Raw genomic sequence first — 25,930 nt, forward strand, 5'->3', positions numbered from 1 at the left:
TGCTTCCAGCGTAATCGTGCTGCTGTTGCAGATTTCAGCAGGTTACATGGAATTGCACCGGCAGGAGCCACACAGCCAATCCAGATTGACTCCGGGGGGAACGGCGCTCCTCAAGAGCTGGGGAGTCTGCCGCCCATCCTTTCACGTCGGCCCTTTTAACGCTCCGATTGAAGTGGTTATTTGCATTGGAAGTCACCTCCCCAGAAACGCCTGCAGCAAAGCGACCGGTAATTGGAAAGATCTCAGAATCTGCTGGAGACTCCTCCTCCAGGACGCTTGTGGCTACGCGGTGCATGGTTACAGGAGTCTCACAAGCCCTCCCACAAAACACAGAAACCAACCCACAATTCGGGTATTACACAGCTGTTGCTGTAGGTCTGTTATCTTTATTTTCTCCTGTATCACATGTGGACTGTCAGGTTTTTCACTAGGATAACAGAGGAGATGTGCTCAGGGTTAGAGGCCTACCGTGAATGCAAAACATTTCCACCAGCACAAAGACCTTCACCACACAAAAAAAATATTCTTAGACAATTCTTGAAATGAAAATACGAGATCTAAGACTAATGCAAATGTGCTCCGGCCCATGAGGGATCCATCTGCACGACACACTTGCCTTGGTGCATGAGTTTCTTTTTCATGTAAATATAATTTATAGGAATATCAAAGAGTATTCTGTTTGATGAGCGCAATGTCTTATCTGCCGGATGCTTTACTGACACATACATTTTGAGGATTTTGCATCTGAAAAAAAAAAAAAAAGCGTTGGAAACACACTGAACATCAAAAGGAATCCATCACCCTCATGAGAGAATGTTTTCCCCTAAAACTAGGGATGCAGATTTTGGGCAACTATTAAATATTCTTTGCTGTCAGTTTGATTAATCGACGGCTCATGACTGACCGTTATGCGCTCGGGCGATTCTGAGGGTTGCATAAGCACTGCATCATCTCATTAGTTAACAGGTTGCAGGTTCCAATCCGCCGTGGAACACTGCTGCTGTGCCCTTGAGTAAGGTGAACCGGCTCAGTAAATATCCAGCTGTATAAATTGGTAGCGCGTAAAACCTACAGCTCCTGTCTCCTGTGACTGGATCCTGGATTCTCGATTTTTTTTTTTTTTTAAAGCCAATAGTTCACAGTCTGCACCTGTTTTAGATTCATTAAGGCCATATTAATACAGCATTAATAAGGTCAAACTTAAGAAGGAAGGTTACTTGTTTGTATTTTTCAGTTAAATTTTGATGAACAAAGCTAACCCAAGCAACTAGAAGAGCACACACTAGCACTGACTATTGTCTGAGTACACAGACTAACACCCGGACTGTATCTAACAGCCAAGTACTTTTATTCAAAAAAATACGAAGGAGTGCTATCTTTTTCATCTCCAACACAATAACACAACCTTGAAAATCACGGCTGAAATTGTGTCAGAAGCAAAAAAGGGGGGAAAACAGCCGGTTTGAGTCCGTCTTTGAGGTTGAGGATAAAGCGCATTGCGCGTTGCACATCGATTGGTGTGGGGGAATATGGAAATGTTAGCACATTGCAAATATTTTGTTCTTCATGCACGGGAAGTCAGGAAGGAAGATTAGCACCGGCGCGCTAACTGTGCAGCGGTCCAACCATCCGTGTACGCGCTTACATCCAGAGTGATTACTACAGCTGGGAGTCACACCTGAATATGCCAGACGCCAGCTGTAGCACCAGCGGGCCCTCCACTTATAACGCCTGGCCATACGGAACACGCTACGCTGGTATTAGCTTATTTTTTCTCTGAGTTCTGAGTCTACGGCAGATCACGGTTCCTTTCCTAACCTCTGTGCTGTCCAGCGGTGCGACTCGGAGTGATCTTCCATAACAGCTTTGCCCATTGCACACAGGCTTCATGTTTCCCAGGCCACCTGTTGACCTTTCAGCGCTTGGGGGCATTTTTTTTTCCCACTGAAACATTCGATGTTGTCGGAACAATATGTCAGTTGTTCTACTCTTACAATCTGAACGAGATGGCCCTAAGAGTTCCGCGGGGGTGTGCGAGAGCACTCCAGCAGAGCCGTGCTCTGAATCGGTAAGGCATTGGCGGGCCCACTCACCTTGCAGCAACGAGGTTGCCGTGGTTACCGTCTCGGGGACGCCATCTTTGCTGTAGATGGACTGCAGGAACTCCGGGACACAGTCGTTCTCATCAGTAATCGTCACTCGAACCTGTTTCATGAAGAAGGCGAGGGAGGGAGGGAGGGAGGGAGGGAGGGAAGGAGAGGGGACGGTATCAGAAGCATTAATGTTTCTAATTGTCTTGGTCCAGAGAGAGAGATGATAAGAAGGGGATTTTCCTGCAGTAATCGTCTCTGGCGTTTTGTCAGTGGGAGGATTTGGTACATGTAAGAAAAGCTGCTTTCGCTAGATTGCCCTTTCGTTGTTGTTCTCATTGGCAGTTCCGCAGCGCCTGCTACTCCGTGCTTGAGGTTTTTGGATTAAAATGAAGAAAGAAGAGAATTGAAAGGTTTCCAGACGATGTTCAGTGGGGGTGTTGTGGGTGCACTTCTCCGCTCCCCCCCACGCTCTCTCTCTCTCCTTCTCTCTCTCCCTCTATCCCTCTCTCTACCTCTCTCTCTCTCTTTCTCTCTATGTCTCTATCCTCACTTAAGAATTTCAAGAATGTGTAAAAAAAATCATCAGTGCAATGGATTTCAGTCAATCATAGAAATTCCATGGCCTCCTGAAAATTGCAGAACAGCGCTGGTTAACTCCCTGGGTATTGCTTTAGGCATTTATTTGTTTAACCAAAGACATTATTTGGACAGGAAGCCAGCTTTCCTCAAGTTCCAAGTGTAAATGGGTGCCTAATTGAGATGTAACCAGGACCTGTAAGACGAGCCCTTCAGAAATGCTACGAGGCATTGTTTTCAGCTTCCCGCTCTTCCCCCGAGCCACGAGCAAGTCAAATTCAGAGACTGAAGATGCAGGCCTGCTCTACATTAACACCTCGGGAGGGTGGCGTGGGTAAGAGCCGAGCGGACCCATCCGGCAGGCAGGGATGTGCAACCGCCCCCAGGAGCGGAAAAATAAAAGCTCATTTTACAACCCACAACGCCGAGGTGAAAAGGTAAATTGAACCCATCAACAACACCAGGGACGCAGACATAGGACCTGTTAAAAAAACAGCGCCCCCCCCCCCCCCCCTTCTCCTCCAGGAAATAATACATCTCCCTCGCTGGCACCTTCCTAATGGGAAAAAGCATTGAGCCCGCGCTCGAGTGGCAGACGGGTCTTCCCAGCACATTTAAAGTGCAGATGGTGCCAGGTTGGGTTAGGACCTGAGGGCCGCATGCTGGCGCTCGGAAAATCAACAGGAGATAACTATGGGCCAAGGCCATTTAAATGGAAAGTTCTGGCAGGGAGATGGCTTTTGCTCTGAGAAACATCCCCAGAGGGCAGGCCAGGGAAGCAGAGGGCTAGAGAGGTCTGGCTCGGCGGACATATGAGGCCAACGATGTGACCCTTCCCAACCCCTACCCCCGCTCCACCCCCCCACACCCTGCCAAATGGGACAGTCCCTCAGGTGCCCCTGTGTCCTTGCTGACGCCTGCAGCAGTGGCGTGTCCCTGGCTGTTCAGTACTTTCTACACTCTAAGGCTCAAAGACAGATTTCAGGGACAGCTGCCAGACCCATTGTTTGTTTGTTTTGAGTGGCTTGAAGGGTTTTTGACAATGGTCGGTAGCGGTATGGCCTCTCTCTTTGCCCTTCTGTCTGTGACGTCATCCCCCCCCCCCCCCCCATCTGCTCTGCTGACGCTCTGGGATCGACTCTTCTGCCTTAGGGCAGGAGAGATCTATGGATCACTGAGCAGGACAGGGAAAGTGCGAGGCACTGACATCCAGAGCATTCCTTCCTTGCCCTGTTTCAGTCCTCGGAGATCAAGTTGGAGCACCGAGGCTCAGTAATACTTGTGAGTCTGACCTGATCATTTGATGCTGTTTTTCTCAGACTTCATCCAGGTTTTTGCTAGCTACTTTTAGCTCTTTTTTTATCAATCTCTTCCAAGTTGTCTTGTTCCCCTACCTACATCTGTCTGAAGGATCTCTAATCTAAGGACTTGAATAGTTTGTCAGCCCAGCTCCACCTCCAGCTCCGGAGCATCAATATTTCACAAGGGCCCAAATGAAAAAAAAATTATAAATAAAACAGGAAAACCTATCGGGACATTATGTCCTGACTCATCTTGAGCAGTTTGAGCTTCCAAATAAAATATAAATGCCGGTTTGCCTTTGAATAGATTTTACACGCGCTTGGATCCCATCTTTCTTTTTTTTGTCAGCGAATGATCCAAGATATTTGCAATCGGCCTCAAGTTTCTTGGAGAGGACAGCCCTACTGCTGGTCCTGACTCAGTCTTGAGGGGCCCACCTCGGCGCCGGGGGTAACCCGCGGGCCTGACCCGGTTGGACTCACCTCGGCGCCGGGGGTAACCCGCGGGCCTGACCCGGTTGGACCCACCTCGGCGCCGGGGGTAACCCGCGGGCCTGACCCGGTTGGACTCACCTCGGCGCCGGGGGTAACCCGCGGGCCTGACCCGGTTGGACTCACCTCGGCGCCGGGGGTAACCCGCGGGCCTGACGCGGTTGGACTCACCTCAGCGGCGCTGCTCAGGCTGTCCTGGCTCTCGCTGGCCCGCACCAGCAGGAGGAACCGGTGCTGGTCGCTCTCGAAGTCGATGGTGCGGGTGAGGCTTATCTCGCCCGTCTCGGGCTGGATGGAGAAGAGGCTGCTGGGATTGATGAGCAGGCTGTAGCTCAGGGGCTGCTTCTGGAAGGACACAGCGGGGGCCACCAGGAACCTGCAGGAGACAGAAATGCACTTCAAAGGTTGCTACGGGAGACAGCCATCGCTACAAAGTTTCTACATGCTGCATGTTGTTAGAGTGGCCGGGAGAGATACAGAGATACTGCTACAAAGTGTCCTTGGGTTATAGTGTTAAAGTGCTGCTGTAATGCGTTAGCAATGTGTTTTTCATGTTAATATTCTTCCAGCTCCAAATATTTTGCACAATTCTACACTTCCACAACCTAGACCAGCGTATGATTCTTAGACCCTTACAATGAAGAGATGCCTGTGAAGCCCTGAAAATAGTAAACACAAGGTTGAGTTTGTGGAGGAGAGTAACAACAGAGCTTCAGGCAACTGATGCCTGGTTGTTCAATTTTGTTGACTGACATTTCAGAACAGAGGAGTTCTGTGAGTAAACTGTGAGTAAAGACATACACTATAATTTTGTCAGCGGTCAAATTTATGTGAAAGGAATTACAGAATAGCAAATGTAAAACCTTCACAATAACATCACAGGAATTGGGGTAATTGTGTATTTGTATGTCTTGTTGTAGTAAGCGTGTACATTTCCACGGTCACTGCATGCATCCCGGCTGTGAGATGTTGTTTATGATTCCCATGATTAAACTGTGGCCTTATTCATTTTCCCCCTTAACCTACAGCTGAGCCAAAACAGTTGACAGGAGTGGACATGTGCAAAAAAAAAAAAAAAATTACCCACAATTCCACACAGGCTCCTCATTAATCTCGACTACGGTGGCGGTGCGAGAGTCGTTTACAAGATCGCACGATCACCCACAGCCATCGATCCATTGGAAGGAGCTGTGGGCCGGAGGAGACCGCGGCCAACCACAACTGACGTGAGGCATGATCACCAATTACAGTGAAGCAGCCTCAGGAAATGGGTTCGGCCGGCGTTTGATAAAACAGCGGAGAGATGGGCAGACAGCAGAGTGCATGTATGCAGACAGTAAGAAGCGCTGCCCGGGCACGGGCCTGTCACTCTCTTTCACCGTCCCGCCTAATCTGATTGGACCCATCTCGCTGTCTGAAGGTGGACGTTCGGCCAGGCCGTTTGTGCAATTACAGGCGCAGATTGAATTAGCCTGTGTGCTCTTATCGCTTTCTGACAACAGACAGGGGGAAGCCAGCGTAATCACGGAAATTGGCTGAGCGGTGTGCTGTAAATACGTGTTCAGGCCAGCGTTGAACCCAAACAGTGCTGGCGCTCCATGCAGAGTCGGTGCCCACGGTGACACTTGTTGCCACCCTAATTACCCGCGCGCCCTGTCAACGGTTCAAAATCGACGTAGCAGGGGGAAAATCCGACACCTGTGGAAAATCCTGCACGGATAGGACAAAGACAGGCCGCAGACACGAGAGTCTGCAAGCTTCGGAATCATGTGTAAGATTAAGAGGATTGCTGTCTAACCAGCCGGAATCATGCACGTCTAACACAGCCCGTACACTGAGCCACTTATGACCAAGCAGCTCCTTATCCACTGCCAGACCTGAAGGAACCAGGGATAACGGCACCCCCTGCCTTTGCAGGGCTTAGTGGGGACATGAAAGAGGATCTCAGAGTAGCTCATGTCCCTGAGCCATGAGGAGACAGTGGGGCTTAGGGTTGGGATATTGACACGATGTCAGCATTTTTTTCGAGAGGTAATTCGATGCAGTAGCTAGTGAAGTTGCTGCCAGCTCTTGCCAGAATTTATTACGTGCTTACGACCCACCTGCTGGCTTATTTGGAAGCAAACCAGTATTTTTTTTTAAAATATCACCACAGTCTAATTTGCTCTGTGTAATTTAGCTGTTTCAAAGCAACTTTCAAGCAAGCACAGACAGATCCCCCTTTGAAATGTAATTCAAAAGCAGTCTATTCCATCCCAAGGAATCGTTTGTCATTACCTGACTATTCAGCTGTTATTGACTTTCATACAATCTATTCACAAAGTTTGCGTTTGATGTGGTTATAGCAGTACTTTTATTTGGCTTGGAGTCCGACAAAGGGATCGCACCTGGCTGTAGGCCAAGGTTGCTGACCCCCCCAGTGTGGACATCATAAACAAAGAAAAGAAAGGGGGAGATGGAATTTAGGAGGGATGCTGTGAACAGCTGACATGGAAAGGAAGTAGGAGTTTTACAAGCACGGATGGGAACAGTTTGTCTGGGCTTGACTAATGTCATAGGGGTTGTCTGAACAATTCTCCTCCCAAATCTTCATATGGAACTTCACTTACTAGCATCAGCTAATTACCTTAGACCACTGTGGAAGGCACATATTTCTGAGATGCTGAGATCTCGCTCAGGGCCAAGACACTTGCGTGCGTACAGAAAACGCTGGGTGATATCCGTTTGGAACAGTGCCTCATTAATGTGTGCGGGGCAATCAGAGCAAAGCTGTCAGTAAGATGCTATAATATTTATATCAATACTTCCAGTGGCGCAGCTATTTTTGAAAATGGGTGCACTTATGTATCGAGGATATATGGCTTGTACCTGTGAGTAACTTGGTGTGTTCAAACATTGAGGGCAGTTTTCTTACAGATTAGCTACAGTATGGGGAAGTCCATTGGGCCTCTGGTTTTCTCTGTGCTTTTTGTGGAAATCAATCAACATCTATCTCCTCTTCTCCAGCTGAATGTGACTCAGTCGCAGACTGTACCAGAGAGCCGCTGTAGTTTTTCCACCTCTTGCGAGCAGCACTTAACTCGAAATGTCATGTTGTCTGCCACAAAACACCTTATTGATTGGAAGAGAGTAAGTAAAGTCATCTCTGAGGAAAGCGGAGGTATTTCAGCCTCTGCTTGCACAGCGCTCGGTGATGAGCTTGTTGCGTTTCTGTGTCTGCGGCGGATACTGCCAGCTTCTGTGCTCTGCCGCTGGCAGTGTGATGTCAGGGGTTTCAGGGTGGCAGGTGTTGGAGAAACACGGGCAGGTCCTGTGTGTGTGCAAGGCTCCCTCGCTGCTCTGGAACATAGCTTCTGGTCCTGTAGAGCATGTCTGCCTGTGTGTATCACTGTACGTGTGTGTGGGTATGAATGCAAGCCCTGTGCATTTTTGTGCGTGTGCGTGTGTGTTTGTGGGCATTTGCGTGTGCGCGCGTGCGTCTCACTCACGGCTGGCCCTCGGGGGTGTTCTCAGGGATGGCGATGGAGTAGGAGGTGTTGCTGAACTGCGGTGCTCGGGGTCCTGCCACCACAGACACCACCGCCGGAGGGCTACGGCTGCCCAGCTTATCAGCAGCCACCACATTCAGCAGGTACTCCCTCTCCCTCTGCAGCGGCAGCCCTGTCGTTCTGATGTGACCGCTCTTCCTGTCCACGTCAAAGCGGCCGTCTCCGCCTGCGAGAGAGACACACACACACACACACACACACACACACACACATACACACACACACACACACACACACACGCACACACACACACACACACACACACAGGCACGCCGTTCATCAAGAGCTCACAATTCTCACACAATCGTCACGCTTATGGACACCTAATTACACTCATCCAATGCCTCCAGCCTGTACTCTTAAACATCTGCACTGTCTCACTGCTACACACTTCACAGATACCTAATTACGCTCAGCCACGGATCCATTCGTTGCTGTTACACACATACAGAATAATTACTGTTTCCCAACCTCCCCATCAATGTAACATACATTCACAGGCGTTTAATTAATGCAACACATAAACACGTGCCAACACAGTTGCACTCATCCCCACAGACAACCACTGCTAGAACATACTTTCAACCAGTAAATGTTTCCGAGCATACATTTCATCACTGCTACACACTTACACACAATCTTCATTACACACTTCTACCCTCATCCCCACACACATCTCATCACTGTTACATGGCTCTGTGCTAAGTGAGTGCTGTTACATGCTTCCCAGCATATTCTCATCACTTTTAAATGCATCCATTCTCACTTTGATCTGTTTAACTCATCACACACCCACACACATTCCTCACTGTTACAGGAGAGTGTCTATGTGTACCACACACAGGAAGGAAATCTAGCCTGAATGAGCTTTTGAATATATATGAATCATGGATACATAATTGATAATATATATGTACTACATGAAATACTTCATATATATGCATTTTGTTACATGATCTAACTGGTGCTAAATATCAGTGCAATTCAGCAGCCCACATGTAGCCCCCTGTGTGGTCGAGCGAGTGTGTGCTCCTCTACACAAGCTCCCACGTGCACCTTCATCACCATTCACCCGGTCCTCAGTGCTCAACACTGCGGCAGGCTGTGCTTTCTGGAAGCCGGCCGGACCGTTCTCGGAGAATCTTAATCAAAGAAGACGCCGCACCCACTCACCCATTCACTTTGATCTTCGGTAAGTGATTCTTTACATCAAAGATAATTGGATGTTTATCTCCTAATCAAGTCAGGCTGGGATAATTGAACAAAACAACGTGAAATAGCTCACAGAGTCCCAAACTGACGGAGAGGAAATCGGAATAATAATAAGCCTCCAATTGTATTAGTCCAGAAGATATTGTTTTTACTCGGCTGCTTTATGACATAGTGTAACAGGACCATGATGTTCTCTTAATGTTACCTGTTTTTCAGCTTATTCAGTTTTAAATAACATCACTAAATATTTCCCATGTCAACGTTTTTATATGTAATTTTTTGACTAAAATGCATTTATACAGATTTCAAATAAAGCAAACTACATCTACTAAGATAATATGAAAGGGAAACAGGAAAAGCATTTCTTAAATTTAATGCAGTAATGTAATATGAACATACGATGAAATGCCACTGTCAAATACAGAGAGGGAAAGATGTGCTCCACGCTGATTTTATGAAATGGGTTTGTTTTCATGCCATTTAAAGTCATTATTCCTCATCCATACGGAGCCATTACGCAACTTTCACACAGCTTACTTACAGATGGTAAGAGGCAAGAACAAGGCTCTGTAGCACGAGGTCGTCAGAAGAGAGGAAGTACGCACTGAGCAGACCAACAGCCAAACAGGTACTGATGGGGAGCCGGTTAACCCGGAAGTGCTTACCGTCAGACAGGAAGTACTCCACCTCCCCATTGTTGCCCTCGTCCCCGTCACGGGCGTGCAGCTTGTAGACCAGTGACCCGGGCGGGGCGTCGGGGGACACCACGGCCAGGTAGGGGAAGGGCACCATGGTCCATTCGGGGGCGTTGTCATTCACATCAGTGACGATGAGCTCCACCCGAACGAGGTACCAGTCTGGACCTGGGAGTGGGAAAAATCAATCAATCAATGAATCAATCATTTTTATCAGTTTTATTTTAGTGCATTTTTACAATCAAGACTGTAACAAAGCGCTGTACATAATGCATTTTCCAGAGGGAATAAAAAAAAAACAGAAAACCCAGGCTACTTGGGGAAAAGCTGGAAAATTACTCCCTGACCCCTGAAAAATAACAATATAAGAAATAACACTGGTATAATACAAGGCATCAGTATATATATGAACAAGAGGACAAACAAATGTGAGTCCGGAAAGCATGTCAGAGCATAAGAAAGCAAGTGGTCTGATGACTCAAGCTGGCCACTCAGCCCAGAATTGCTTGTCATTCCGCCTGTGGTCTAGAGTGTGTCTGGCACTGCGTCAAGCCTGGCTTTCAACACTCCGCGGGTCTCAGCCTCCATTCAGAATTCTGGTAAACTATTCCATGCATTTATAACTACGGTTGCAGTTCTGCCTCCATGCCCCTCCTCTCCCCATGCACCTTCTTCACAGTGTCTAATCACGTTACTGTTTTTGGTACATGAAATCAGTTATGTGTGACCCATTGGATTATCATTTCAGCTATTTATAGCTGCATGTTTTGTTTTTTGCCTTTTTCTTTCTTGAGATATTCATATGCATTTTTCCCCCAATACCCGATGAAAACATTTTAGGTGCTGTTTATAAATAAATATATATATATATATATATATATATATATATATATATATATATATATATATATATATATATATAATGATTAATTTCATGCATTAGGTGACTGAGCAGATAAGACTTCACTGCAGGGTAACATTACAGGTGCTTGCTTCAGCAGCGATTGCAATACCAAACACTATGGTAACACTATTTTTGACCACCAACCACGCCCACTCAGCCTCTGAGAGTTACGGTCAGTAGACCTTAGCGGTGTGGTGGCAGTGTGGCATGGTGGTAAGCATTCTGATTCCATTCCCAAGCTGTGACCAGCTGTTATGGCCTACTTTTTTCCGCTTGCCTCAGGAAATATATGCAGCTGTATAGATGAGTAACATGCAGGTATTACAGGCATGGGGAATGAAAAGCACATGTTACGTAAGTTGCCCTGACTGCGGCACGGTCTCCAGCAGCAGGTGAGAGCAGTGGTGGGGGATGGGTTTCCATGCAGACGGTGACTCGGCAGGTGAGTCTCCGCTCCGCTATGCAAAAGAAGGAGTGGGAGTCACGGCACACAAATCAGCCGTCTCGCTTGGGGGTGACGTGGCCGTCTCGCTTGGGGGTGACGTGGCCGTCTTGTTTGGGAGCGACGCGGCAGTCTCGTTTTGGGGTGACGCGGGTGTCTCATTTGGGAGTGACGCGAGTGTCTGGTTTGGGGGTGATGCGGGTGTCTGGTTTGGGAGTGACGCGGGTGTCTGGTTTGGGGGTGACGTGGCCGTATTGTTTGGGGGTGATGCGGGTGTCTGGTTTGGGGGTGACGCAGCCGTATTGTTTGGGGGATGACGCGTCCATCTTGTTTGGGTTGACGCGGGTGTCTCATTTGGAGGTGATGCTGGTGTCTGGTTCAGGGGTGACGCAGTAGTCTCAATTTGGGTGATATGGCCATCTCTTTCGGGGGTGATGTGGCCATCTCATTTGGGGATGACGTAACCATCTTATTTGGGGGTAATATGGGTGTCTCATTCGGGGGCAATGGGACCATCTTGTTCAGGGTCGACACAGTCATCTTGTTTGGGGGTGAAGCAGGGGTCTCATTCAGGGGCGAGGTACCCATATAATTTGGGGGTGACGCGGTGCTCCTCCGTGATCACACAGAGGCATTTGGGATGAAGTGGGTCACCTCATCCGCATGCCTGTCACAAACAGCGATGCGTCTGATGGCAGCACCCAGCCTCCTGTCCACTTTGAGAGCTGCAGTGTGGATCCGGCTCCACAGCCAGACTGGGGGAGTGAGTCACCCCAGACGCTGACGGGTGGGGAGGGGGTGTTTGCGTGGACGGATGAGTCGGGAGAAGCAGGCAGTGGTTGGTGGGGAGGGGGCTAGTCTGGTCAGAGGATGAGGAGGTGGGATGGACTGTGTGTGCGGCCCTGGAAACGGAGCTAGAACACAGGGAGAGAACAGCTCTGAGCTTTCATTCACTTACTGAAAGAGGAGTGCTGGGGAAGGGGGTCTCTCTCTCTCACACACATACACACACACACACACACACACACACACACACACACACACACACAGAGCCTCTCACACACACACACACACACACTCACACACTCAGAGCCTCACACACACACACACACACACACACTCAGAGCCTCACACACACACACACGCACACACACACACACACACACACACACTCATGCTCACACACACACACCCTCAGAGCCTCTCGCGCACACGCGCACACACACACACACACACGCATGCACGCTCACAAACAGACACATTCATATACAGACACACACACACACACACACACACACACAAACAGACACATATCCTGTTCCCATGTTTGAATCTGGCTATCTCCTGGGAATGCCAAGGTCAAGGTCAGAGGTCAACAAATTGAATTTCATTCAAAGTTATGGGTACAACCCCGTACAAATAAAGTGACACTGTGATTTTGAAGCGGAAAACTCTCTTTCAGATCCCCTCTCTCTCACACACACACAAATCTCTCTGTCTCCATTAATCTTATCACCTTTTACTCGCAAACTCTCACTCCCTCACTTTCTCGCACGCTATACCCTTTCCTGTCTCCATCTCTCCCTTTTAAGCTGCGCTGACAAAGTCGGCGACAGGAACAGCGAATGTAGACACAGGTGATTTCTGCTTTTCTCTCTGCCAATGGTAAGGTGCTACACATACAGCAACAAATTGTACAAGGGGCCGTGTCAGACTTAAAATACAAGCACCTTAACCCTGCTAAAGTGCTTCTGCAGAGAGTTTCACAGCTCTATTTACCCTAAGTGCATCCATGCAGACATGGGCCACTTAGGATCCTATATGGGAGATGTGTGTCTGCAGTATTGGAGCTTACCCAGAATCAAGGAGTTTTGCGCTAAATTAGGGTGTGTTTTACGATGTTTTATTTTCCAAGATACGCATATTCTGACTTTCCACTTAAGTCTGTTTTCTCTCTCACACCCTGTTCACACAGGAAAAGGTTGAATAAGTCATGGGCCGCAATGGCCACCATGTGAAAGAACAGCCAGACAAGCAAAGTCCAGTGAAAATAAACACAAATAGTCAAGTTTCTGTTTGACACATACTGAATTTTACATTTGAGTCAACTCACATCATTTGATAACCCTGCATAATTAATGATGACATGTGGAACGTTTATATATTTTAAACAGAAAATTATATCTGAGATCTGAGTGGAGGTGCAGACTTCACACATTAATGAAAATTTGATTATTAACTCAATCTGTCTGAAAAAATAATATGGCTACCCTTACACGCTGGTCATACACATACATACACACTTTACCGCCTTTTTAAAAGATAAGGTGGGTGTGCAGGTTAAGTGTGAATCTCCAAAACTGAGAAGTGAGGTGTGCAAATGAACACTCATCCTCTCCTTAAAAGACAAAATAAGAAAGAAAAGCTTACTTAGGCATGATGTTTCAAAGTATCACATTATTAACTTCTATTGAAAGTTGCAATAAAATATAATGTAAAATGTAATACAATGCATAAATACCATAAAAAATAAGACTACAACACCATGTGTATTCAAAGAGCAATGAAAAATTAAATATGAGAAAACGTAAGTTATAAGACAAAATTTACAATAAAATGCAAAGACTACAACTTGAGGAAAATTAATACATACATGTATATGTGCATATATACACAGGGGCTGGACAAAATATGGATGGAAACACCAAATGAAAAAGGAGTCATATTTTTAATTTTTCACAATTAACAAGGAGCCAACACATTAATGTTAATACTAATTACCAATACATTTTTACATACATAATTTTAAAATTAACACTTTAATATGTGAGTTTCTAAAGCAACACGAGAAATATAACAGATTTTGAGAAAGAGGTCACAATTTTGGTGCCCAAATTGGAAAAGGTGCGTCAGTCACAGAAACAGTAGAATTATTCGATGTATCAAAGTGAACAGTGTCAAAAATCTTGCTGGCATATGGACAAGGAAAACAAACAACAAACAGCATCAGCAAAAAGCAACAGCGGTGTGAGTCGAAGCTCACACTGTCACTTAACGTTTACACCTCCGTGATCCAGTCTCAGCAAAAAAAGTGTACTCTTCCCACAGCTGATATTTATAGCAGGGTGCCATTCAGAAACCGCCTGTAGCCAAGGCCAGCGCAACATCACACACACCTGGTGTACTCAGCACAAAACGTGAACCCCTGAGCAGTGGAAGAAAGACATATGGCCTGGCGGGTCACCTTTTACTCTTCTGCCTTCATCTGGATGGGCTTATGTTTGGAGAAAAGCCAAAGGAAGCGTGTGTGTGTGTGTGTGTGTGTGTGTGTGTGTGTGTGTGTGTGTGTGTGTGTGTCTTTACTCCTGCATCTGAAGTTCCAAATAAGAATTTGCATATTGACAATTTAACTTTTATTTAGCAGCGCAAGTCTGTAACTCATTATAGTCAATATCTGACTTCAGGATTGGCAGACTTGGGGTGACTTTTATTGGGGCTTAGCTCTTGATAGGCGATTCGAAATAAAAAGACCTGTTTTTATGGACCTGAAAATGCTTTCTTTCTGTCTGGAATTCGAAAGCTCTTTTGAGTGCAAAAGAGCAATGGGTCCCATTCTGCCCTGCCTGCAGAATTTGGTATTTTTTTAAAACCCTAAGTAGGCTATTATAAAATTCAGCACGAAGGATGTCAAGTGGATTTTAACTGATAATAACCTGATCTCGATTGCTAAATGAACACTGTACCTTTTGCACTGCTGGCTAGAGTACACTGGCAGTTATTTTCCACCATATTCTTATCTCTATTTTTGTTTGGGAAATTTCCTTCTTATGGAAAACATTTTCTTTTTAATGCATTCACTGCCAGGTCAATGCTTTTTTATTGACTGTGAGACCCACATATTTATTATGTGGTCCAGTATTGTGCTACAAAGAGTAACACTATGTATGTTTCCCTAAGAACTGTTCTTTATATCTGCTTCCATTGCTTGCCTGGATTTTTTTTTACGTTTACTGCCAGGGCCCAGGTCTGACAATATATCTCTAGAAGACCCAGGTTGGAATTCATTTTCTATCTCTTTCTTTACATTTCCTTTTCTTTCCCAACCATTTCTCTCTCTCTATTGAATCGTCTCTTACTGTCTTCCTCCCACTCTCCTTCCATCTCTCTTCTCTGCCTTCTTCTGCCTCTCCTTCCTTCTCTCTCTCTCTCTCTCTCTCTCTTTATATCTCTCTCCTCCTCTCTCTGCTTCCCTCTCTCTCTATCCCTCTCCACCTCTCTCTCTGTGTCCCTCTTTCTCTCTTTATATCTCTCTCCCCCCTCTTCTTCCCTCTCTCTCTCTCTCTCTCTCTTCCTCTCTCTCTAGCTTTCTCTCTCCCTTTCTCTCCCTCTCTCTCCCTCTCTCTCTCTCTCCCTCTCTCTCCCTCTCCCTCTCCCTCTCCCTCTCTCTCTCTCTCTCCCTCTCCCTCCCTCTCCCTCCCTCTCTCTCTCTCTCTCTCTCTCTCTCTCCTTCCTCCCTCTCTCTCCCCTGCTCTGGGGCTCCTGCCCCTGCTACAGGAGGCAGCAGGTGTGCACAGGGGAGTGGCAGTGCAGTCAGAGAGGAATCAGAGCACCGAGATGCTGTCACTCAGCCTTCACTGTGACAGACAGCCAGTTATTCATACCAGCAAGTGGGCAGACAGAGAGAGGGAGAGAGAGACGCAGAGAGGAATGAAACAGTGAAAGAGAGCGAAAAAAAAAAACAGAAATGCATTTGGGTGAAAAGATTAACTCTATTGAGTTGGCAGCCCGATATGTCTCTGCCTGATGTGGTTTCAGAGAGGAGCTCCACACTAAATAGAATATAACATTTGTGTTTTCCATTCATTCTGGGACTGTGGGTTGTTATTTTCTTCAAATTCTGTTTTTTTTTTCTCAGTGTGAGGTAAGCACCATTGTGTGTGTGTGTGTGTGTGTGTGTGTGTATGAGATTGCATGTTTGTATGTTGTAGTCTCTTATATGCCATCAGCTGTGCTTTAGGTACACAAGTTCTCTTGTCACGAAAATAAAGCACATGTGAATTTAAATTTGACCGAGAGAGAGGGATGGAAAGAGAGTGAGAGAGAGCGAGAGAAAGCAATAAGAAAAATAACCACAGAGCAGCCAAGCAGGATTAATATAATACTGCAGACTGAGAAATGACCCGGGGGTTGTTATGGAAACAGAACAACGGATTCCGTCAACGTGAAGGAGAAAACTCAAGAAGATGAGTAATTGAATGGATCAATGAAATGGAGGGAACCTCGTAGAAATATATAAAAACTAACCCATAATGGCAAAAAATTTGCAAGATATTTTCAAGATCATACAGAACACACAACACTTCAGCACGTCTGCTTGCCCTGAGAGCTGCCGCTCTTCCATTTATTTGTTAATATAAATCCTGTATTAATTGGTCGTTATACTGTTTATAAAGGCAAGACAAAACCCCCCACTGCAAAGGGAATATTTGCACTGCTTACCCATTACAAAAGCACATATTAGCTCAAAGTACTAGGGGGTAATAACTGAGTCCACTATGGGGGGATTTTACCAACAAAGAAATTTGAATCTCAGGAATCTTTTCGGTTCCTTTAGTATTTGGCCTTTGTTTTGCTATAAGTCCAGAGAAACCCCAACCCCCCACTCTCCTATGGCACAACCACCACCCCGCACCCCCCCCCCCCCCACACACACACACACACACACACCATCCACGAAGCCTCCACTCAAACTCAAACGCTGTTTGGTCATCCCCTGGCAAGAGCAGCAACACAGAGAACAAGCTATCCTCCAAAACCAGCTGTCACTCACAATCAGTATCATCATTTGCCACCTGAACAGAATCTGAGCACACAGTCTGACCTGAGATCAGGATGGAAAGATCCACCTTCATCCCAGTGGCCTCATTATACTACATCATATTATATTTCTTAATATCTTTTCTCTCACCCCTCGGGGTATGGTGCTGAACATGACTGGTTTAGATCGCTGGGACCAGACGTAGTTGTCAGAAGCACAAAGATGCTATCCTTACTACACAGCAAGCAGTAAATATTTATCATCCTCTCATCCCCCCAGAGAGACGGATATTTGCTTCTTCAACAAATTACACATCAGACAGTCAGTTCCTCATGACATCGCCATGTACCAAAAAACAGAACACAAAAAAAAACCACTGAAAAGGATTTGAAAAAGCCTTGCATCATTTGAGGAAGGCTTGCATCGCTTGTAGAAAGCTAACATCATTTGAGAAAGGCTTGCATTGTTTGGGTGGTTATGTTGAAAAAAAGAGGTGGTGCAGAATGCAGCAGGTAAGGGTGGCCAACGGCGGGCCATCCCTGTAACTTCCACAGGGCCGCAGACAGACAGGCGTGGCTCCGTTTGTGACTAAATTAAATTCCTGTTCGTCTGTCACCTGAGCGTATCCCTGTATCGTTAGTACACGGACTCCAGAAATCCAATCAGTCCCTCTCAGTTCTGCTGACAGAGAGAACATGATTCATGATTTGCGCCTTTGGACAGCCTTCATTTTCAACTCTGCACACTAATTATCACGGGTTGGCTTCTTTCAGGCAAGAGAAAGGAGAATTACAGTGCAGTCAGCCACCATTCCGTGCTTTCAATAAGCCACCAGCTAGCAACTTCTGCAAATTAAATATTCTCTCAGAGGACTAAACAGGGCTACTTGGCTCTGTGTTTCTTTCATAAATTTACTGGGAGAGATATTGACTTTTTACATTTATATTTTCACATCAAACGGTTCCCAGCTATAACGAGTGGACTGACCGTGAGAATGAGACAATGGACATTACCTCAGATCGAAGCACTGCAACTCCTGGCAACCTCGCCACACACAATGCACGTGTGTGCCATCTGCGATTGAAATCGGTCACTCATTAATGATGAATCCCCGTGACATCATGTCAGCGGGCTGCTTCCAGAGCAGAAATATGCAGTGAAACTGTGGGGAAATCTTTCATACATTTCACAACAGAGGTGACTTCACAACACTGTTATACTGAATAACTGGCATACCTGTACTGCCTACATCTAATATCTGTATATAGATAATGTATTAAAGAGTTATGTGATAATTATCGGGGAGTATGAAATTGCCACTATTTACATTAAGAAGACTATTGGCATTTACTTACACAGTATATAACAAATTGTTGCACAGACCCATAGCCTGCACTTCTGTACACTTTACCATATTGTGCAGTTGCTGGTAACTTATTGTACAGTATCTATTCATACTTATTTTTTTTATATACCTCATTCATTCCATCCTTCCGCCATTCCATGTATGTGTCCTGCACTACTCTTGTTGTTTGTTGTTCCACTGCTGTTGGATGGTATTTGTTGTTGTCACCTTGTAAATCTTTGGATGAAAGCACTATGAGAGACATTGGAACCGGAGTCAAAGTCCTTGTATGTGTAAAAACACGCTTGGCCAATAAAGTCCGATTCTGATTCAGCATCACTGTAATATTGAACAACAGTTGCTTATACAATAGCATTACATTAGCTTAGCAGCTTATCCAGAGCAATTTGCATAGCTTAAAACATTTACATATTATCCATGTATACAGCTGGATATTTACTAAAGCTAATACAGGTTAAGTATCTTTCCCAAGGCTAAACCAGCAGTGCCTCACCTGGGATTCAAACTGGCAACCTCTGGATTTTGAGCCCTACTCTTTACAACTATGCCACACTGTTCCCCGAAACGTAGAGAGCAGCATGCTAACCCCTGCTGTGCTGTTGTATTACCGCCTGTAGTGTCTCATCGTTTCCAGCATGCAGTTGCATACACTTTTTGAGTCTTAAGTCTTCGGTCAGCTTATCGGTTTTTGAGCGTTCCTGAGAAAATTTACCTTGGATTGCCTTGTACTCTGCTTCACTTGTAAATTGCTCTGGAAAAAAGCATCTGCCAAATGAATAAATGTAGATGCAATGTAAATGTACTGCTTCCATTCAGTTTACCCAGGATGCACAGTCCAATCCAGACCCACCCCCTCACTCCTTCCCTCCTTAATTCCCCTTCAAATCTCTGGAAGGGTTGGATAGATGTCAGCAACATGATATTAGCTGCACCTAGACTGGCAGGCCACCTGGGGTTTCTGCCATGTTGCTTGCATCTATACAGCCCTTTCAGACCTCTGAGAGAAGACTATAGGCCTACAGGGCCAAGGTGTACTAATGCCAGTAAGGTGAGGTGGTTGGCGGATGGTACTGGATTAGGCCTAGCTCAACTCCCTGATGCGGTCTCAGATTGTCACATGACTGTCAGTCTCCACTCTGATTGGCTGTAGGTCTCCCACGTTTATTTTGGCTAATTACACGATGAAAGTTAATTGGCAGATTGGAAATCTCCATGAGGGGTGAGCTCTGACAACTCAGATTTCTTATAAAATCTGTTATTTTTGAGAAGGTGTTACTGGAGAGCGACAGAATGGAGGTGTAAAAGCAGCAAAAATCATTGTAATCACCTAATCAACTAATGCGCTAATATTATAATATTAGAAGAGTTCATTTCCGTGGTTACAGCAGCAAATTAAGGCTAAAGCATATATTTGTCTGATTAAGCTCACGCAGCGCTAACTAGTTTAATGATTTATGAGCGCATCTAAACTAGCAGTTTTCTCCCGGCGGTCTGCCTGGAACCGAGGGCTGATTCGGGCCATGGCTGTCGGCGTAATTATCACGCTGCTGCTAGCGTACCCGTTTGTTCGGTTTGCTCAGGAAGCTACACAGAATGTTGGTTTGCGCTATAAATATTTTTCATGTGTTTTTCTAATTTGCGACTGTGGGAATACTCTTTGAAACGTTGTGTCCGTGTTTGTAACTGGAATACTTCAGACCCCTCAGATAATTCAAATAAACCTAAACAGAGATAGGTTTTTGAAAATGCAAACCGTTCAAAAGAGGGCCATGTTTGTGAAGGGTTGCTCGAGGCATACCCAGTCTTTACACAATTTTCAGTGTCTATTGCACACATTTTCCACTTTATATTAATCCCCTCTAATATTTTTCTGCATAAAAGGCTTGGGGATTACGGTGTATCTAATTGCTAATGACTGTGGTTCTGATTTTTTTTTCCAGTACAGGTTTATTTGTTTAATGAGGATGTATTCGTTCTTAGCTGATTATGTACCGCACGTAAGAACAACTAGAACGAAATGATAACAGTATGTTTTCAGAATTTACTTTATTTTCTATTATTATTATATATTATGTTATTATACATATAGTGTTTCCTCACTAGGAAATATGATCTGCCTGCATGGATCGTTGTATTATTATTATTATTATTATTATTATTGTTGTTGTTGTTGTTTAAATCTGGCTCTCATGAAAAAGTAGCGGAAGATCTCGGCCATGCAGCCTCCCACTCCCCTGCAGCTGTTATGAATGAGCCCGCTATCCCACACCGCCCCAGAAGGCCGTAGCTGTGCTGTCGTCGTGGTCGCCCGCGGTTTATCCCCGTTGTCTCGAAAACACCTCCCTAGACCGTCAGTCATCCGCTCAACCGGGCCACTCCGACCGCCATACCAAACAGCGCAGCGCTGAGAGAAGAGCCCGAACGCAGGTGTTAACCTCGAGCAAAGTACCAAACCTGCCCTGTTTCTGTAAATTATCCCTCCGTGCAGCAGTGCCGAGGTGGTAATTTCGCCTAGAAAACAAACAGACAGCTGTCGGTTTTGAGGGCACGATTTCTCCGCTGTCTGCGGATGACATGGGTTAGCGTGTTGAACGTCTCTCCTGCGGAAGGGCAACATGGCCCCAGTCAATAGCGAGCCACGGTACGCGAGTTGCCTTTTATAATGGAATTTCGCTGGGCAAATAAACAGCTGTCAGTTTTGAGGGGTGCGATTTCTCCGCTGTCTGCGGATGAAATGGGGTTAGCACGTTGCGCATCTCTTCTGTGGAGGGGCAACACAAGCACCCGTCAACGGTGAGCTACGGCATGCAAGTCGTCTTTGACAGCGGAATTTCGCTCGGCAAATAAACGATGATGAGTGCGAACAGCTCGGAGCAGATGTGAAGTGTTCCGCTGGGAACTCTCAGGAGAGCGTTGAGAAGCGGGAAGTGGTTCGGGAGCAGGCACTGTACTTTGTGGGTCATCCTCCTTCATTTGCTTTGCTCGAACGGGGCGTGCGGTGTGAAAAACTCAGATTGATACGTCAACATTGAACCGTGCGTTCATTTACACCGTTTTCTCATCAGACGCTCGCAAATGCCGCTTTCTTACTATTGTGAGGCCGAGGCTCTTTGTATGTGATTAGCGAGGTTGCTCAATAAAGAATCAGCTTAAATGTAAATAGGTCCTTATTCATTAATGGGCGCAGTGGCATTTAGACAATGAACAAACTGCTAGCTAGCTCTATGTGTACACTCAAGCCCTCTACACTAGACTCTGATAAAAAAAAGACTAGCCAGCGTTCTGCCCGGCCCTTTTGACAGCGGTGTCCCTTGAGCACCAAATACCCGTTTACTACAACAAACGAAACAATATCAACTGAAAATATCCCAGATTAATTTTTCATTTGTAGGTTAGGACACCATTATGACTGAGTACTGAGGGACAACAGCACACACCAAAGTCCGACTCAGAAACCTCCAGCTAAAGGCATAGTGCTTTAGGGGCACAAATATTGTTCACTGTGAAACAATTCACAAATTCCCTCACTACTACAACCTAAGGTGAGCTTTTCATCGGAGGTGGAAATCAGTTTGTACTTTTCTGGAGAAATTTAATAAGCACCCTAAGGAAAGAGTTTAGTTTGACATAGCTATGGAGCACACACTGATTCAGTGAAACTGATTCATAAACGCGTGATAGAACACATCAAACCAAACGCTTTCCCTGGGTTTCAGTCTCTCACAGTCCTGCCCTGTAACCATAAACTTTCACAGTACAGCGTTGACAGCTACCACTCCATATTGTTGGCGGTTGGAGCCGTCTGTACGCCGATACGTCGGTACACAGAGTACAAGATGCAAGAGCTTTGCAAGTGATCCGAGAGACCAGGGGATTCTAAAACAAATTCCCTGACCGAATGAAAGAAAGATTAGAGCGCTGAAACTATTCAGGAGTTTCCAGCCTTTCCCACTCTCCCTCCGTTATTTTCTGAAACTCCTTTGAAACTCTCCCTGGTCCCGGCTGCATTCGAGTTTTCCCCGTTCCATTGGGAAAGCGAGGTGCTGTTTTCTCCATTCTTCTCTTTCTCCTGCCAAGCTTTCCTTCCTGATTAGTGGGAGTGAGAGCAAATTGTTTTTATCTCTTATCTGCTCCAGTCTCCAAAGGAAAACGGGGCAGGCCAATGGGGAAGACGAGTAGTCTATGTAACTGAAAAGTATAACAGTAATAATCATGATAATAATAATAATGGAGAAAAACGAACAATTCCACCAAAGCGTTGAATTGTGAAGTGCTGAGGATATGTAATGGTCATGTGAAGAATTTGATCCAAATGGTGGAAAGAAAAGTGCTAAAAAGAGGAGAGGATGAGAAATGAAACCACAAACCTTCATGGAGAGTTTGCTTGAAATAGCCCCTTACCCAATAGCTTTCAAAGGCTGGCTGGAATATAAACCGGGGGGGTAGGAGGCTGGGGGAAGGGTGGGGGGTAGATTTTTTGATGGGACGGGGTTGTGCAAGTGCTCACTGCATTGCCTCTGGTCGGCGGCAGGGCCGTGACTCGTGCCCTCACATGGCAGAGATCCCTGCAGCAGGGGGCCGTGCGCACAGACCGAGAGGTGGGGACGACACGTGACGTCCAAGACGTGCACTCCCATCAGCCCCCCCTGCCCCCGCCCTCACCCCTCGCGGATATTAAAGACGCTGTCAGTCACCGCAATCCTGCCTGCCATGATTCCTGATGATGGCGCTGACAGTAAATTATCCCAGCCACCCCCAGACACGAATGAATCCTCCACCCCGGGGGGGGGGATGAGTGCTCGAACATCTGCCCCATCTCCTCAGCGCTTTGCGGCTTAGCCACAGGCGTCCGCTGAGAGAGCGCGGCGCCCGGGCCGTGCGGCACCCACCCCGCTGGATCAGCCCGGCCAATCCCGTCACAGGGATCGGCGAGACCCGACAACGCGGTGGGCAGTCGGAGCCGCCATCATCGATCGAGCGAAAACATCTGCATCCCCTCCAAACGTTTCAATACCCATAATTTTCAATAAGGCATCTGTTACCGCCATGGCTATTGAGAGGAATGCAGAGATGTGTAGTGGTGCAGATAGACAGAGAGACATGGTAGACACGGTTACTGGTAAACAGGTGGCTGGGCTAACAGTCAGAGATCATTAAAGAGAACGAGACAGATGTTCTTACGTTAGTTACAAATCTCCAGCTAAGGTTTTTTTTCCCTTTTTTTATTTTTTTCTGTTCCATCCACCAATGACACGTCAATACGTGCACACTTGTTAAGTCAGGGCAACACACTCGCATTTCTGATGCTGTCAAGCAGGCCCTAATTTGATGGAAAACATCTATTAGTTTACAGAGGGCAGAAACCTCCGCTGTCAGAACATGTTATTCTCTTCTGCTGAATTCAGTTGAAACCTTACGAAACTAACCTGACAGCCTTATCTTACTTCTGGGTCATAGCGCAAATTGAAGAAATTTTTGGAATATGGAGAATCTGAGGGAGCTTGGCGCGTTTCCAGGTGATGCACGTCACATCTCTCCTTCATTAAGCTGTTGGTGCTTCTGCACGAGTGTCAGAAGGTAGATTTTTTTGGGGAGATTCCGTTTGGAATATAAAGCGAAAGATTTGGAGGCCCGGCACAGTTACGATGGCTCTGAGGATGGCCTTGAGGGGAAACTGCCTCCTATGGTTTCTTCCCCCAACACAATACCAATAAACTGAGGCTATGAAAGCTCATAAACGGATTATTAACAGAATTAAAAATGCGTACAGGCAACGCAGGAAGGACTGGATTAGTGCTCCTGCTTTGAAGTCAATATGAAGAGAAAAAAACTTGACTTGGAACCGTCAACACGTCTTTCTGATGCACAACACCGCAACGAGAAATAAACAAAATCTAAACTTTAATCAGTTCTGAAGATAGGTTGCCGTGAGCAACCCAAGCCTTTGAAACGTAATTTCACAAACAATCAACTGTTTTGTTAAGAGTTTGCAATTGAAAACAACAGCAATTACGGGTCTCATATTTTAAAGCCGTCAACTTTCATTTTTGCCTTGGAGCCGCATACATTCAACCCATTTAAAACTTGATCACCCGCAACACCGGCGGCTGACGGTTTCAAAAAAGAAACTGTTTTCTTAGTTCATGGCGGAAGTGGGAAACAGCCTTGGTTACAGTAGTGTTCTTTTGCAGCCTCTCAAATTGCTAATTGCGATCGTGATTTCAAAATGCATGGTCTAATTAGCTTGTTACAGAGGGCCCTAATCACAGCAATGACGGATAATGAGAGAAACACATCAGTCACTAGAATAATAATGACCTTCCTTTGAAACTGCCAGTGTGCTATTCACACCTGTTTCCACAGCAGATGGGAGAGGAATATGAGGAGAAAAATGTTATTAAGGCTTGATTGTGCTGAGACAGTCCCGCACGAATGATCAAGGTAATGAAAAAGAGGACTGTGCTCTGGTCTCTGCCACTGTCTGCCAGTGGCATCCAGCTGCTGGTCAAACTAATCCTATAAGTCAATGTTGAAGGTCACAGACACTTTTGATTGGTCAAATCTTTAGGAGGAACTAAACCCACTGAATCAGTGGTGGCAATGAGGCAACGGTAAAGGTCAGAAACATTTCTCATTGGTCAAATCTTAGGGTGGCGGTTAACACACAGAGAATGGAGAAGGTCAGAGACACCTCTGATTGGTCGGATCTTAGAGAGGCACTGAACTCATAGGGTCAATGGAGAAGGTTCAGTGAGGAGGTCAGTTCTTAGTGAGGCATTAAAATCACAGAGAGAATGTCGAAGGTCAAAAGCCAGAGACTGCTCTGATTGGTCAGGTCCAAGCAGAACAGTAGGTCAGAGGCTGTTCTGATTGGTTGGGTCCAAGCAGAACAGTAGGCCAGAGGCAGCTGTGATTGGTCAGGTCCAAGCAGAACAGTAGGTCAGAGGCAGCTGTGATTGGTCAGGTCCAAGCAGAACAGTAGGTCAGAGACTGCTCTGATTGGTCGGGTCCAAGCAGAACAGTAGGCCAGTGGCAGCTGTGATTGGTCAGGTCCAAGCAGAACAGTAGGTCAGAGGCAGCTGTGATTGATCCGGCCGGACGGGAACACTGAACCCACGGGGTGAAATGTGGGACTAAAATCAGAAAGGAGCACGCGTGCAGCACAGTCTCTGGTGGAAGCCTACAGTCCAGCGCTTTCTCCAGCGCAGCCACCCTGTTGTGTGAGGTCTGTCCCACCCCCTGCTGGTAATCCTCCTCCAGCGTGACCATAAACAGCAGGTAAGTGCCTTGTCAGAGAGGAATTTCCTCCTGCGCAGTGATTACGCCTCGCCTCGCCTGTGAGCACGACTCCTAAGCCACTTGTGGAGGAAAGCCAGGGAAGAAAGTCCACTGGACACGGGCGTCCCGGCCGGGCAGAGGGTCTGCCATCTGAAAGCCTCTCACCACAGGAGCCAAACTCCACGGCCCAAATCCCATCAAACAA

General features: G+C 46.3%; 1 protein-coding gene across 1 annotated transcript in view; it reads right to left on the reverse strand.

The window, feature by feature from the left end:
• LOC118787757 (neural-cadherin-like) overlaps nucleotides 1–25,930 on the reverse strand; it is a 136,757-nt gene that overhangs the window by 79,698 nt on the left and 31,129 nt on the right. Inside the window, exons 2-5 of the mRNA XM_036543409.1 lie at nucleotides 9,888–10,085; nucleotides 7,951–8,176; nucleotides 4,634–4,838; nucleotides 2,094–2,205 (exon numbers count right to left, since the gene is read on the reverse strand). Coding sequence (XP_036399302.1) covers nucleotides 2,094–2,205; nucleotides 4,634–4,838; nucleotides 7,951–8,176; nucleotides 9,888–10,085 — 741 coding nt within the window. The remainder of the gene's footprint in view (nucleotides 1–2,093; nucleotides 2,206–4,633; nucleotides 4,839–7,950; nucleotides 8,177–9,887; nucleotides 10,086–25,930) is intronic.

This window comes from Megalops cyprinoides, chromosome 13 (assembly GCF_013368585.1).
Source record: "Megalops cyprinoides isolate fMegCyp1 chromosome 13, fMegCyp1.pri, whole genome shotgun sequence".
Taxonomy (NCBI): domain Eukaryota; kingdom Metazoa; phylum Chordata; class Actinopteri; order Elopiformes; family Megalopidae; genus Megalops; species Megalops cyprinoides.